The sequence below is a fragment of the Apodemus sylvaticus genome, chromosome 5 (assembly GCF_947179515.1).
Source record: "Apodemus sylvaticus chromosome 5, mApoSyl1.1, whole genome shotgun sequence".
NCBI lineage: Eukaryota > Metazoa > Chordata > Mammalia > Rodentia > Muridae > Apodemus > Apodemus sylvaticus.
In genome coordinates this window covers 133,413,864-133,431,170 of record NC_067476.1, presented here as the reverse complement: position 1 = coordinate 133,431,170, position 17,307 = coordinate 133,413,864, and the positions used below count along the sequence as shown (strand labels likewise).

General features: G+C 37.7%; 1 protein-coding gene across 1 annotated transcript; it reads right to left on the bottom strand.

The window, feature by feature from the left end:
• Positions 1-12,914: 12,914 nt before the first annotated feature.
• Positions 12,915-16,435, bottom strand: LOC127684937 (cystatin-related protein 2-like). The gene is made up of 2 exons (XM_052181698.1): positions 16,226-16,435; positions 12,915-13,031 (listed from the first exon to the last, which is right to left on the bottom strand). Exons 1-2 carry the CDS (start codon positions 16,433-16,435, stop codon positions 12,915-12,917), a joined length of 327 nt encoding a protein of 108 aa, XP_052037658.1.
• Between the last annotated feature and the right edge of the window lie 872 nt (positions 16,436-17,307).

The window sequence follows — 17,307 nt, the reverse complement described above, 5'->3', positions numbered from 1 at the left end:
ATGTCCCTCAATGGAGGAACGGATACAAAAAAATATGGTATATATACACAATGGAGTACTATTCAGCCATTAGAAACAATGAATTCATGGAATTCTTAGACAAATGGATGGAGCTGGAGAACATCATCCTAAGCAAGGTAACCCAGTTTCAAAAGATTACTCATGGTATGAACTCACTGATAAGCAGATATTAGCCTAGAAACTTGGAATACCCAAGACATAATCCACATATCAAATGATGTCCAAGAAGAAGAACGGAGTGGCCCCTGGTTCTGGGAAGGCTCAGTGCAGCAATGTAGGGCAATACCAGAACAGTGAAGTGGGAAGGGGTGCATGGGGAACAAGGGGAGGGAAGAGGGCTTAAGGGACTTTTGGAGAGTGGGGAGCAAGGAAAGGGGAATTCATTTGAAATGTAAATAAAGAATATATCGGATAAAAAGAAGAAATGTTCAACATCATTAATCATTAGGGAAATGCAAATCAAACCACCCTGAGATTTCATCTAACACCAGTCAGAATGGCTATGATTAAAAACTCAGGAGACAGCAGGTGTTGGTGAGGATGTGGAGAAAGGGAAACACTCTGTTAGACCCATGAGTGGGAGATCCCCACTCAAGTCTTGGACAGCAATCCTCCCACAGACCAGAGAAGTTGACACTTGATGCAGCACAGCAAGAGGTTTTATTCAGGATCCAGCTAGCTGGAGGTCTCAACTGACACCTCAAGCATGAGGGCCCCTGAACTCAAAATCATGCAAGCTTATAAAAGCAGAAACCGCAGACAGGAAGTGGGTGCAGGGGTTAGGGACTTCCCAGGCTGCATTCCAGGTTGTAACTCTTCTGATTGATGGGGCCCAGGTGGTCCAGCTTTCTGGTGGGTTAATGTTTTTCTAAGTTACTTGCTACTTGGCTTCCTGGTGGGTTCCTAAGTTCATATTCCTCATGCTAATTCGAGGGTTGAGTCAACTTAAAATTTTTCATCTTAACAACTCCTCCACTGCTTGTGGGATTGCAAGCTGGTACAACCACTCTGGAAATCAGTCTGGTAGTTCCTCAGAAAACTGGGCATGACACTTGCAAAGGACCCTGCTATACCACTCCTAGACATATACCCAGAGGATTCCCCGGCAAGCCATAAGGACACATGCTCCACTATATTCATAGCATCCTTATTTATAATATCCAGAAGCTGGAAATAACCCAGATGTCTCTCAATGGAGGAATGGATACAGAAAATGTGGTATAATTACACAATAGAATTCTACTAAGTAAGGAAAAACAATGAATTCATAAAATTTTTAAGCAAATGTTTGAAAGTGGAAAATACCCTAAGTGAGGTAACCCAATCACAAAAGAATACACATGGAATACAGTCACTGGTAAGTGGATATTAGTCCATAAGCTCTGAATACTCAAGACACAACAAATAAAATGATTCCCAAGAAGAAAGGAGAGGGCCCTGGTCCTGGAAAGGCTTGATGCAGCATTGTAAGGGCTTACCAGGACAGAGAAATGGGAAGGGAGTGATTAGGGAATGGGCAAAGGAAGAGGGTTTATGGGACTTATGAGGAGGAGGGAACCAGGAAAGAGGAAATCATTTGGAACATAAGCAAAGAATATAGAAAAAAAAAACATGACAGCCACCTTCTTCTCTCCCTGATGGAGCAGGAGGGCAACACCAAGTACTGAGATGTCCTGAGTTTAAGATCTCTGGGGGCACAAGAGAGCTGGGGGTCTGCCTGAGCCCAGAACCTGGACAGATCAGCAGTTCATCTGTGTGCCAGCTGGTCATGTGCCCTGTGCCTTACGTGGTGATCAGCACTTGGAGTGACTCCCCGGCTGCCATCTTCACTCCATAACAGAACAGATGGGAATCACCAGGTACTGAGCTATTCCCGAGTTTAAGTTCTCTGAGGGCACAAATCGACGGGGGTCTGCCAGCGCCCAGGACCTGGGCAGATCAGTGGTTTGTCTGTGTGCCAGCTGGTCATGGGTCCTGTGCCCTATGTGGTGATCAGCACATGGAGTGACTCTCCACCACCATCTTCGCTCCATGACAGACCAGACAGGGAGCAGCAGGTTCACTAACACAAGTCAAGTATAACATTACTTGGGGCAAGGCACAGCAACGACACACAAGAGGAGGGCAGCACATCAGCAATCTGTGCCAGGGAAAACCCGGACATCCAGTGTTGTGGAAATAGCCTTACAGGCTCACAGGAGGTTGAAGCACCAGCCAATGACAACAGGACCAACTAACACCACTGAGAACTAGATGGCAAAAGGCATATTTAACTACAGAAATCAAGGCAATATGGCAGCATCTGAACCAAATTCTCCAACAACAGCAAGTCCTGGATACCCCAACACACCAGGAAAACAAGATTTCGATTTAAAATCACTGGTCATGATGCTGGTACAGGAACACATGAAGGACATCAATAAATCTCTTAAAGAAATTTAAGGGAAAAAGGATCAAAAGTTAGAAGCCTTTATAAGGTAAACACAAAAATCAGGTAAAGAAATTCAGGAGAATATAGTTCAAAATATAGATGCCAATAAGGAGGAAATGCAAAAATCACTTAAGGAAATGCAGGAGAACTTTGATCAACAGGCAGAAGTCATGAAAGAGGAAACAAAAAAAATCGCTTAAATAATCACAGGAAAACACAAACAAGCACGTGAAAGAACTGAGCAAAACCATCCGGGATCTAATATCAGAAGTAGTAACAACTAAGAAATCACAAGTGGAGACAACTTTGGAGAAAGAAAACCTTGGGAAGAAATCAGGGGCCATAGATGCAAATATCAACAACAGAATACAAGAGATAGAAGAAAGAGTCTCATATGTTGGAGATACCATAGAAACCATGGACTCAACTGTCAAAGAAAATGCAAAATGCAAAAAGCTTGTAACCCAAAACATCCAGGAAATCCAGGACACAATGAGAAGACCAAACCTAATGCTTATAGGCATAGATGAGAGTAAAGATTTACAACTTAAAGAGCCAGCAAATATCTTCAACAAAATTATGGAAGAAAACTTCCCTAATCTAAAGAGAGAGATGCCCATGAATATACAAGAAGCCTTCAGAACTCCAAACCAGAGCAGAAATACCTCCCATAACATAATAATCAAAACCCCAAATGTACTAAACAAAGAAAGAATATTAAAGGCAGTAAGAGAAAAAGGCCAAGTAACATATGAAGGAAGACCTATCAGAATTACATCAGAATTCTCACCAGAGACTATGAAATGTAGAACATCCTGTGCAAATCTCATGCAGACTCTAAGAGAACACAAATGCCAGCCAAAACTACTGTACCCAGAAAAACTCTCAATCACCATAGATGGAGAAACCAAGATATTCCATGACAAAATCAAATTTATACAAAATCTTTCCACAAACCCAGCCCAACAAAGGATAATAGGGGGAAAACACCAATACAACGAGGGAAACTATACCCTGGAAAAAGGAAGATAGTGACCTTCTTTCATCAAACCCAAAATAAGATAACCACGCAAATATAAAATTAACATCAAAAATGACAGGAAGCAATAATCACTATTCCTTAATATCTCTTAAAATCAATGGACTCAATTCCTCAATAAAAAAACATAGACTAACAGACTGGATATGTAAGCAGGACCGTATATTTTGCTGCATACAGGAAACATACCTCAGTGTGAAAGACAAAAACTACCTTAGAGTAAAAGGCCTGAAGACAATTTTACCAGCAAATGGTCTCAGGAAACAAGCCAGAGTAGGCATTCTAATATCAGATAAAATTGACTTTCAAACTAAAGTCATCAAAAGAGACACAGAAGGACACTTCTTGCTGGTGAAAGGAAAAATTCACCAAGAACTCTCAATTTTGAACATCTATGCTCCAAATGCAAGGGCACTCTACTTTGTAAAAGAAACTTTACTAAAGCTTAAAGCACACATTGCACCTAACACAATAATTGTGGGTGACCTCAACACACCAATCTCCTCAATGTGCCGATCAGGAAAACAGAAACTAAACAGGGACACAGTGAAACTAATTGAAGCTTTGGACCAATTGGATTTAATATATATATATATATATGTTTTATATATGCATATACATATATAAAACATTTCATCCTAAAGCAAAAGACTATACCTTTTTCTCAGCACCTCATGGTACCTTCTCCAAAATCAATCATATAATTGATCACAAGACATACCTCAACAAATATAAGAATATCAAAATAATCCCATGCCTCCTATCAGATCACTATGGAGGAAAAGTGGTCTTCAAGAGCAACAAAAACAACAGCAAGCCAACATACACATGGAAACTGAACAATACTCTACTCAATGATACCATGGTCAAGGAAGAAATAAAGAAAGAAATCAAAGACTTTAGAATTTAACAAAAATGAAGGCACAACATTCCCAAATCTATGGGACACAATGAAAACAGTGCTAAGAGCCCTGAGTGCCTCCAAAAAGAAACTGGAGAGAGCATACACTATAAGCTTAACGGCACAACTGAAAACCCTGAAACAAAAAGAAGTTAATTCACCCAGGAGGAGAAGAAGACAGGAAATCATCAATCTCAGGGCTAAATCAATCAAATAAAAACAAAGAGAACCATACCAAGAATCAAGAAAACCAGGACCTGTTTCTTTGAGAAAATCAGCAAGATATATAAACCCTAAGCCAGACTAACCTAAGGGCACAGAGACCATATCCAAATTAAGAAAATTAGAAATGAAAAGAGATATAACAACAGAAACTGAGGAAATTCAAAAAAAATCATCAGATCTTACTACAAAAAACTGGATAACCTGGAGGAAATGGACAATTTCATAGACAGATACCAAATACCAAAATTAAATCAGGATCAAAGAGATCATCTAAACAGTCCCATAATCCCTAAAGAAATAGAAGGGGTCATAGAAAGCCTTCCAACCAAAAAAAGCACAGGACCAGATGGTTTTAGTGCAGAATTCTATCTGACCTTCAAAGAAGACTTAACACCAATACTCTTCAAACTATTACACAAAATAGAAACAGAAGGAAAACTACCCAACTCGTTCTATGAAGCCACAATTACACTGATACCAAAGCCACACAAAGATCCAACAAAGAAAGAGAACTTCAAGCCAATTTCCCTTATGAATATCGATGCAAAAATACTTAATAAAATTCTTGCCCACTGAATCCAAGAACACATCAAAATGATCATCTACCATGATCAAGTATGCTTCATCCCAGGGATGCAGGGACGGTTCAATATACGGAAATCCACCAATGCTATCCACTGCATAAACAAACTCAAAGAAAAAAAAAACACATGGTCATTTCACTAGATGCTGAAAAAGCATTTGACAAAATTCAACGTTTGTTCTGTATTAATCTCAGAATAGCTGCAAATAAGAATTTCTCTTTCTGTGTCTTTGAAGGATTGTGTTGGGATTTTGGTGGGGATTGCATTGAATCTGTAGATTGCCTTTGATAGGATGACCATTTTTGCTATATTAATTCTAACAATCCTGAGCATGGGAGATCTTTCCATCTTCTGAGATTTTCCTTGCTTTTTTTCTTGAGAGACTTGTAGTTTTGTGATACAGACTTTTCCCTTGTTTGGTTATAGTCATCCCAATATATTTTATATTATTTGTGATGATTATGAAGGGAGTTGTTTTTCTAATTTCTTATTCAGCCTTTTTATCATTTGTATAAAGGAAAGCTACTGATTTATTTGCGTTAACTTTATATCCTGCAATATATCTAAAGTTGTTTGCCAGCTGGAAAAGTTCTTTTGTAGAGTGTTTGGGGTCACGTGTCTATACTATCATATCATCTGCAAATAGTGATACCTTGATTTCTTCTTTGCCAATTTGGATCCCCTTGATCTCTTTTTGTTGTCTTATTGTTCTAACTAGTACTTTGAGTACTGTATTGAATAGATATGAGGATAGTGGGCATCCTTTTCTTATCCATGATTTTAGTGGGATTGCATCAAGCATTTCTCCATTTAATTTGATATTGGCTGTTAGTTTGCAGTAAATTGCTTTTACTATGTTTATATATGGGCCTTGAATTCCTGATCTCTCCAGGAATTTTAACATGGAGGGATGTATTTTGTCAAATGCTTTTTCTGCATCCAAGGAGACGATCATGTAATTTTTTTCTTTGAGTGTGTTTATGTAGTGGATTACGTTAATGGATTTTCATATATTGAACCAAACTTGCATCCTTGGGATTATGCCAACCTGATTGTGGTTAATGATGATTTTGATGTGTTCTTGGATTTGGTTTGTGAGCATTTTATTGAGTATTTTTGCATCAATAATCACAAGTGAGATTGGTCTGAAGTTCTCCTTTTTCATTGGATCCTGGTGTGGTTTAGTTATCAGAGTAATTGTGGCTTCATAGAATGAATTACGTAAGTCTTCCTCCTGTTTCTATTTTATGGAATAACTTGCAGAATACTGGTATCAGGTTTTCTTTGAAGTCTGGTTGAATTCTTCAATAAATATATCTAGTCTTAGGGTTTATTTTTTAAGTTGGAAGGTTTTAATAATTTCTTCTAGTTCCTTATGGGATATGGACCCATTTAGATCCTTTATCTGCTCTTGATTTAACTTTGGTGTGTGCTGTCTAGAAAACCATCCATTTCATCTACATTTTCCCAATTTGTTCAATACAGACTTCTGTAGTAGAATCTGATGATTCTTTGAATTTACTCAATTTCTGTTGTTATGTCTCTCTTTACATTTCTGATTTTGTTAATTTGGATACTGCCTCATGGCCCTTTAGTTAGTTTGGCTAAGGGGTTATCTATCTTCTCTCACAGAATCAGGTTTTGGTTTTGTTGACTGATTGTTTTGTTCAATTTTCCTACTTGGTTTATTTTGGCCTTGAGTTTGACTATTTAATGCTATATACTCCTCTTGAGTGAGTTTGCTTCTTTTTGTTCTAGAGTTCACAGGTATGCTGTTAAGTTGTTAGGGTAAGATCTCTTCAGTTTCTTTACCAGAGCACTTAGTGTTATGAACTTTACTCTTAGCCCTGTTTTCATTGTGTCCCATAATTTTGGGTATGGTATGTCAATATTTTCATTAAATTCCAGAAAGTATTTAATATCTTTCTTTATTTCTTCCCTGACCAAATTATCATTGAGTAGAGAGTTGTTCAGTTTCCATGTATATGTGGGCATTTTGTTGTTTTTGCTGTTATTAAAGACCAACCTTTGGCCATGTTCTTCTGATACAATGCATGGAATTATTTCATTCTTCTTGTATTGATTAAGGGTTATTTTTTGACCAATTGTAGGATTGATTATGGAGAAATTACACTAAGGTGCCGAAAAGAAGGTGTATTCTTTTGTTTTAGGGTGAAATGTTATGTAGATATCTGTTAAATCCATTTAGTTCATAACGTTTATTAATTTCACTGTCTCTGTTTAGTTTCTCATTCAGTGACCTGCCTATTGGTGAGAGTGGGGTGTTGAAGTCTCCCACTATTATTGTTTGGGGTTCAATGTGTGTTTAGTAAAGTTTATTTATGAATGTGTGTGACTTTGCATTTGCAGCATAGATGTTCAGAATTGAGATTTTTCTATTGGTAGATTTTCCATTTGATGAATATTAAATATCCTCCCTCATCATGCTTGATAACTTATGGTAGAAAGTCTATATTATTGGATATTAGTATGGCAACCCCAGATTATTCCTTGGGACCCTTTGCTTCGTATACCTTTTCCCATCCTTTTACTGAGATGGTGACTGTCTTTGTTATTGAGGTGTGTTTCTTGTTTGCAGTAAAAAGCTGGATCTTGTTTGTGTATCATGTGTGTCAGCTTATGTCTTTTTATAGGTGAGTTGAGTCCTATTAATATTAAGACGAATTAAAGACAGATGACTGTTAGTTCCTATTATATTTGTTTTTGTAGATAGCTTTTTGTGCTTATGGTTCTCTTCTTTTGGCTTTGTTGTGAGATGATTAATATCTTGTCTTTTCTTTGGTATAGGTACCTCCCTTGTGTTTGTGTTTTCCTTCTAGGATCCTCTGTAATGATAGATTGGTAGATAGGTCCTGCTTGATTTTAGTTCTGTCCTGTAATATTTTGGTTTCACCATCGATGTTGATTGAGAATTTTGCTGGGTATAGTAGCATGGGCATTTGTGTTTGAGTCTGCATGACCTCTTTGGACTTTCATAGTCTCTGTTGAGAAGTCTGGTATAATCCTGATAGGTCTGGCTTTGTATAATACTTGGCTTTTTATCTACTGTAGCTTTTGCTATTCTTTCTTTGATCTATGCATTTATTGTTTTGATTATAATGTACCAAGAGGACTTTTTTTTCTGCTCCCATTTATTTGGAGTTCTATAGGCTTCCTGTACCTTTATGGTTGTCTCTTTCTTTAGGTTGGGGAAGTTTTCTTCTACGATTTTTTAAGGACATTTTCAGATCCTTTGTCCTGGGAATCTTCATTCTCCTCTATTCCAATTATTCTTAGATTTTGTCTTTTCAATGTGTCCTGGATTTCATGGATTTTTTTTCTATATTTTTGAATTTTCTTTGCCTGTTATGTCAATCTCTTCCAAGGTATCTTCTACACCTGTGATTCTCTTCCATTTCTTGTTGTCTGTTGGCAATTCTTACATCTGCAATTCCTGGCCATTTTCATAGGTTTTCCATTTCCAGGATTGCATCATTCTGTGTTTTCTTTATTGTTTCTACTTCCACTTTTAGTCCTTAGACTGCTTTATGCAATTTTTTTCACCTGTATGATTGTGTTTTTCTATAATTCTTTAAGGGATTTAGTTGTTTCCTTTTTCAGGGCATATACCTGTTTACCCTTGATTTACTGTATTTCTTTCACGGAGTTATTTATATACTCCTTCAAGGACTCTACTATCTTCATGAGCTAGGATTTTAGGACAAATTCCTAATTTTCAGGTATTTTGGTGTATTCAGGGTTTGCTGTGTTAGGAAAACAGAGTTCTGATGATACCCATGTATATTGGCTTCTTTTGCTTTTGGTTCTGTGCTTGCCTCTCAACGTCTGGTGATCCCTGGTGTTTGCTGGTCTGGGTGACTCTGTCTAGAGTCTGCTTCTTTTGTCCCTGAGTTGCTTCCTGTCTCCTTTTATGTTGGCTGCCCTGTAGCAAACCTCTTGTGTAGCCGTCCAACTGGAGGGTTTCAGAGGGCCTAAGAACCTGCTGCTCTGTTGCCTTGGCTGCAGTACATCTATCAGGAGGTCTGCAGACTGTTGGGTCTTCAGGGGAGCAGTCAAGCTGATATACTGAGTGAAATTGTTCTCCAGGGGGCCTATGGACTGTGGTTTCTGTTTCCCTTTGTGCAGCAGAACTCCAGAGAGGCTTTCAGGCTATTGGATCAGTTGCTCTGCATGTCACAGATCCACTGGGAAGTATTTAGATTGTGTTGCTAAGTTTCCCTATGTACAGAGGAACTTCTGGGATGCGTTCAAGCTGTGGTGTTGTCAGGGGAGGAGACAATCTGGCAATTAATTGCTCAGTTATCCTGTGTGCAGTGGATCTCCTGGCACGTCTCTGGCTGTGCTTTCAGATGTCCTGAATGCAGCATATCTATGGGGATGCCTCAAGATGTGGTATCTTCAGTGGAGTAGACTAGCTACCAGTCTGTCACAGCAAAAAGAACTGGGTGGCAGGTGAGTGGTATTTTGTTGGGTGGGACATTTAGAGGGTGATGGGTCCCCTTAGTCCACTGGAACCCAGAGGCAGCTGTGCAACTTCAGAGGGGTTCTTTTCCAAATGCTCTGAGTGCAGTGGATCTTCTAGGATATCTCAGGATGTGGTGACTTTTGGGGAGTCTTAACATTTAAAAATAGAATCAACATGCATATATGTATACAACATATGTGTAATAATATGTATTATATGTGAAGTACTATATAGCACATTATTTCTGTGAATAAATACATCTGTCTGCATAGAAATGGTTGAGTTTTTCTCCCAGAGAACATTATTTTTATACTCTTCTATCGAGAAGAGTGATGTTTATTTTTCTTTAAAGGTGTAAACCATCAAGACCGATACAAAGTCAAGCATGTGAGGGCTTCACAGTGATATACTGAGCTATAGGTAGAAGGATAGTAACAAAGGGCTGGCTGTGATGTTGTGAAGGCTACTTATCCATGCGAGTCAGTAAGTTGTAACTGTGCTGACATACAGTAATTTGTAATGTGCTGGTACTTAGATTTTATAACTACAATGCATGTCTTCCTTAAGATAGAAGATTATCTAGTATATTTCAATCTACTTATGCAGGAAGTCAGAATCTTCATATATACAGAAGGAAATAAAAGTGTATATGAAACTTGCATATCATCACAGAGAATACATCATACCTGACACATGCTTGTTGATAAGAGACCCAAGGTTCTATTTGTTTTATCCTATCTTCCTACATAGCAGTTGTTCTTAAACAACAACATCTCAAGAGGAATGGCAATGTTTTTATTGAGTAAAGCATGGGCTAGTCATGGGAGGCTTACAATGATTCATTCAAAAGAAGTGTGTGTAAATATAAAGTAAGATAATTTTGCATAACTGGACTGTATATCTCTGGTACTCCTTTCATCCAGATTGAAGTGATGAATCCATATTAGAGTTCCAAAGCTAGAATCAAGGTCTCTGAGTGGTGGGTAACAGTGTAGCCTGGCTCATAGGCTCATCTCTTTTACAACGGACTCTTATATAAATTAGTTTTTCTATAAATAGATCAAAGTAGATTTGAAGGGAACATATTTTTCTCTAAAAATAAGGAAAGAAATATAGACCATTAGGGATCTTAAAAATAAAGGGAATATAATCATTCTCATAAGTCAAGTAGAAATGGTAACCATGATAATGACCCACTAGTTTTTCCAGTCTCCTTGGGTCTCCAGATAGTCAGTGAACAATGATCATTACTCTGATTGTCTACACTCCAAAAGATGTTATGTACCAAACCAAAATTCATGAGATCCTTAACCCTGGTATACAACATAGGAGTCCCCAGGGTCAAGGCTCTTCTAGTTCAAAATCATTGGCAAATCATTTAGTGTAGCTCATGGAAATATCTTAGGAGGAGATATGATGTTGAAAATAAGATATGATACAAATATTTGAGAAGATGGGCACTGCCAACCCCAGTATGTAGTATCACAGGACCCCAAGGTATCGGAAAGCATCTGTCAGTAGAAGCAGAGTTTCAGCAAGAGGTATTTCAGTCATGGAAATATCTTAGATCTCTTACGTGCATGGGACAAACCATGTAGGAAAGGTGATGGCAAGCAAGTAGGTTTTCTGGAGATGGCCACCATTCTGCAAAGATATGATTGGTGTGCTCTGAGAGACATGGAAACATCACAGAATTGCTTCTTACTGCTGATATGGCTTTTTGGTCACTATTACACAGCTTAGTGATTCCTGGGCATCACCTCATACTATTGAACACATTTTCTACAGATCAATATGGAGACATCCTTTCATATACTATGCTGTTTAGATGAATTAATGACTATATAGTTCTTGATTTGATTCAATAATTTTAGAAAGAAATTTAAGGAGATGGTTTTAGTTGTTTTCCCTAAAAGATATAATAAAGTTAAAATCAAGAATAGAACATGCCCTCCTCATAGAATAATAAGTAAAGGCTCTATAATAAGGGGTACAATGAGCTTAAAAATTGCACTAAGAGGGGAAATAAATTTGGCACATATTTGACATCAAGGAAAAATATTCATTCTATATAATATCCAGAGATGATGCCACCAGTGTGCACTATAATAAAATAAGGACATCTAAAACTCTTGTTTTGAACTTATAATGAGTTTATAGAATGAAACAGTACTTTGAACTTACTATCTACTATCTACATTATTCTATAACTCCTTTTTTTGTAATTTTATCTGTGAGGTAACTTCATAAAGGATTTTGTCTAAAAATCTATAAAAAGACTGAGAGAAAAATAAAGTTTAGCTGTCAGGGCTCTTCTGAATCCACAAAATGTTTATGCTTTTTATATATGTATACATGTCTATCTTTCTGTCTGTATGTCTGTGTCTCTATATATGTACATACATATGTAGCTCTATATGTATGTCTATATGTATGTATGTGCACATGTGAAGTTGATGAATGGTTGGATCCAGCCAAATCTCTGTGTGTGTGTGTGTGTGTGTGTGTGTGTGCGTGCACGCACATGTGTGTACTCGTGCATGACTTTGTTTTTATCTTTTTTATTCTCTCTGCCTCACAAAAAGTTAATGAGTTCCCCACTTCTTATCTGTCTAGTAAGATACCACTGAGTAAAAGAACCCAAGTAACTAAGTTTTTTTCCCAATACTCTCCTGCTAACAGCAGGAATCAAATACCAGAAACCATCAGCTTCTGAAACTAGAACAGTAAGGAAAAGCTAATGGAGAGAGGTCATGACCTTCTGGTCATCCCAAAGCCACCCCACCTCAGTATTTGAATGTCTGAGTGGGACTTCACAAGTGCACTCTGAAAATGTAGGTTAAATTTGGAGTCAAGGGACTCTCTTCTGACAAGAAAACATCACCACATCTCTTTATTCTGTCAGTGAACAGCAATTCATTAATAGCCTTGGTACCAAATTTCCTGGTAAAAAGAGATAACTAATTGTTATGGACTCTTCCTCCTCATACGTATACAGAGCTACTTTTGAGGTGTTTATGCACCCCAACAAGTATATCTATTGTATCAATGATGATTTCTACATTCTCCCTACAAATGTTTACATATGATCATTTCCTGTGCACTTCCTTTACATTACCTTGCCACAAGCACACAAATACTAACACAAAATCCTCCTCAGACATCATACACAGGTCCCACTTTTCACAAGGTTGTGTCAGCATGAGGCATCACTTAGTGAACCTTGTTTATATCTTCTGCTGATGTACCTGTTCATTGAAGGGACAGTTGGCCAACTTAGACAGGAACTTATTGCATGTGACTTTTCCAGGACTCTTTATATAGTATGATGTTTTTCCAGCACTCTACTTTAGAAAACAAACAGGATTAATTTATCACTTCCCACTGGTAAACTTTTCTTGCAGTAGCTTTTTGTAATGGAACTAACTAGTTTGTTTATCATTTATGTCAGTTAACTTTATTTCACACAACACATAAAACTCATCTTCATAGAAATTGCTGCACACATTTCTGGCTGCTTGTCTTGTGAGGATCTTTTATGAGTTGTCTTGTGCTGCTGAGGAAGAGGGAAACAGGACAAAGAGAAGGATCCAATCCATTCAGTAGAGTTACGAATGAAAGGATAATATCTGAGAGCTATGATGTTGTCAGAAGCAACCCTACACACATGGAATAGTTTAAGGGGAAGCACTGGAGACCTTTGTCCAGTTTGGGGGCTCCTTTCTTTCACAGCTACCTGGAAATCTGCTGTAGATCAGTTTAATTAATGACCATCTCCCCAGAAAGTGTGCTTGCAAAGGGAGGAACAACAATTTAGGGAACATTGTCCTCTTAGTTTGAAGGGCTCCATGGTAAACACTTCATACTTTAAAATAATGATTTGTGCACATATTCTTACTTGAACACACAAGGATATAGATATGCAGAAACACAGAGTATTGATCTGAACTGACACAAGTACATGTGTATCTACCACCACCTCTATCCCTTCACAAATCATGACATTGCTACACGTGTTATTTCCAATCACACACATTTTCTCAAAATATCCATATATCTATACAAATCCATGTCCATAGTACCTCTGGCCCCTGCCCAATTTGGCCAGAAACTAGGCATCATCAAATATGCACACATATCTGAATGAATTGATTATGGAGAAAACATTTGTCAAAGTCAGATTCAGCCTTTGTACATGCTGTTCTTTCCATTGCAATTTGAACAACTCCCTAAGAGAAAAAGAGAAAAATTCATTACAGTCATGTATTTTTATTTACATGTATGCTTTAATTTTCTTTTGTAGCTAACCTTTTTAATTGGATCAATGACTATACTTATGATCGTCAAAATTATCACCATCTTAACACACATTTTTTCCAACAGAATGATTATCAGGACCTTCTTGATACATTTTTTACTATTTTAAGTAATACGATGAACAAGACACCAAAGGTGGAAGACTGGGACTAACATTTTTAATACTGTTAGTAAGGTAGAACCAGACTGGAAGAGAAACCACAAGAGGAGTAAGAACCATTCCCAATATCTCATCTGTCCTGATCAAAAACAAAGGCTGTAGAATGGAGCATTAAATGAATGAGCCTGTAGATTTCAGAATAAAATCCATTCATATTTTGTAATGATAACAAAGATTCAGGTTGGTTTGATTACCTGATGATCACCATTAGTGATCATCATTTACTACATTTAACGCAGAGTATGTCTTTCTTCCATTTTCTCAGTTTACTTCCTACAGTGGAAAGGAGAATTGGGAATGCTTCACATAAGGGGAAATTTCAGGCCAAATGAATAGTGTCTGTGAGTGTCTCAACTTTCAAGCTGACTGATGATGCTAATTTAACTCAAGGCATTCTATTCACGTGCTTGTGCAACTAATAGGCACCCACATATTCATTGCAGAGGGCATCTCAGATACATTTCCTGGAAGAAACAAAGCTGAGATAATAGAATTTATCCCTTGGACGCATGAGTAAGGTCATTCATTCGTGGAGTGATGTCTGTTCTGTGTGTACAATTAGACTCAGATACACACTGAACAATATGCACCTTTGCTATGTGTTTGGATTGTACGTTTACCCTTTTTATAATTCTATAATTTTAACATTGATTCAGGATTTCGCTATTCTAGTACTTGTGGCTTGACTAACATATCTTCTGAAAACAGTTGTATTTTGCAAGAGATTCTGAAAGATGCCACATACAAGGTGGTCATACTTTATAGTTGGTTCCTAGTTGCCTAGTGCCTAGATCCTAATGTATTTTTCTCAAAATTGGGACTCCTGTTTCCTAAGAAGGAAATAAGGGCAAGGTTATCAAAGCAAGTGCAATGACTCTTCGTTTTCCTGAAAGGGATATTTGTCATATAGAAAGTGTCATTGTTTGCTGAAGTGCACAAAATTGTTATGATCAAGAGATTCAGAAAAACATATTAACATAAACACACATACCAGGAGTCCCTTGCACTAAATGACAGTGGGGAGGATGGAGCAAACATGGCCACATGTAAGACTGCAGGGAAGGGATTCACAATTTACATGGATTCTGTGACCTCATGATCATGAGGAAACCCTTTTCTCACATAATAATTGTTAGAATTAGGCTGTCTAGAGATCTCAATAAGCAAAGATGAAAGCCATAAAGATGAAACACCAAGTTTAGTTCCTGGACACCCCATGATATAAGAACATATTTAACTAGCCAAAGGCATCTATGACCTCCATATATATATTGGCATACTGGTCCCAAAAACACACCCACACATAAAAAATAAATGAAAGACTTGAAAAGTGTACATATATATCTGGTATTTCATGCCATTTAGTCAAATTAGAAAACACCTTATGCTGACTCTGAAATAGGAACTTATTGGTTCCTATTAGTATAGGCAAATTTAAACAGAATAAGATGGAGAGTTCCCCCTAAAAACTAGTATTTTATTGTTGTTGTTGCTGTTGTTGTTGTTGTTGTTGTTGTTGTTGTTTTTCAGGATTTCTGATGTGTGTGTGTGTGTGTGTGTGTGTGTGTAGACAATCCACACACAAGGAGTTCCTTGAACACTTAGGTATAAATGATGAATTTATGTGGACACACTTAAGTGCTAAGAATGCATCATTCAAACTGGAGTGTGATGAGACCTGCCCTGAGCCATCTGTTTCAGTGAATAAACATGGTATATTAGAGATAAACAAACATGGTTACAGAAAAGGTTATAGTAATATTGATCCTAAGATAAATAATAGTGCCACAAGTTGACGAAATTCTTTTACAAGTCCTGTGAAACTAATACTCTAACCTTTTGCACAATAAAGGCTTACCTCAGTAGTTTTAGCAAAAATCCTTCTCTAGTATGTTCAGGATGAAATTTCTACAATACATGTTATAACAGCCCAGGAATGAAGACCAGATATTAAACCAGGGCTCAAGGATACAATTGAACTCTGAGGACATGGTAACTCAAAACTTGAGTTAAAACTTGAGAGAAAAGTCAAGATTGTCTCACTCTGGGAGAAGTACTAACCATTTTGTTCATTTTAGATATTTGCCGTAAGTTTCTGAGATATGTATCATTGCTCTTCTCATTGAAAACAATCCTGAAGATATCAAATGCTTCGTTCAGTGTGGATACAGTCTTGCGATTCATGGTACTTTTTCTGATTGCATGGCTAAAGTTCAGGATCAGGACAAAAATAGCCAGGAGGAGCAGTTTGCTACACAGGGGTTTGCACATTTTCTGCTCAGATCTGAAACTGGAGCTTTAGCAGATCAGAGGATTTAAGATCTATAGGCAGCAAGCACAGTTCTTCGACCTTAAATGCTGAAACTTGTATTTAGCCACACCCTCCAAATGCAATCCCCTTTCCTTACTTCCCTATCCTGATTCTTGCACCTTTAATCTCTATAGTACACGTGCTAACTCATGAATATACATTTAGGATTTCTGGTACTTGTCTGTCCTTATGGTAATGCTGCATGGTTCTCCTGTGCTGGAACTATGCTGCTGCTTTAATCCATGCATTATTTATAATAGTTTGCCCATTTAAAGTCTGTGAGGTAAAGCTTAATTTATTTAAAATTAAATATAAGACTCTAATCATTAATTTTATACTATAAACTTAATACTATAGAATATAATGAATAAAACAGACAAGTGTGATTATATTAGCCCCAGTTAGGGCACTTAGAACAGATCCCCGTATTGCATCAAGAATGCCCACAGAAATGTTACCTGAAGCAATTGGTGATTCGTATTTGTTCCTCCTTCCAGTTTGCATGTTCCAGTCTGTACCTGGAACAGACTTTAGGTCTCTGGTTCCCCATCCACTTCTACAACTCTCAGAGGAAGCTTGATTCCCATGAGCCCAAACACACCAGGATATTAGGATCTCAGAGACAACATGACTCTCAGGATCTCAGACACACCCAGGATCTCAGGATCCCAAGATCCCTGAATCAAAATATCACAGAGACAGTTGGGCTCCCAGGATTTCTGACACAACCAGGGTCACAGGACCACAGGCTCACAGACTCACATGTTCACAGGCTCATGGACTCACAGGCTCACAGGCACACAGGAGAGACAGGATCCAGTCAGAGACATCA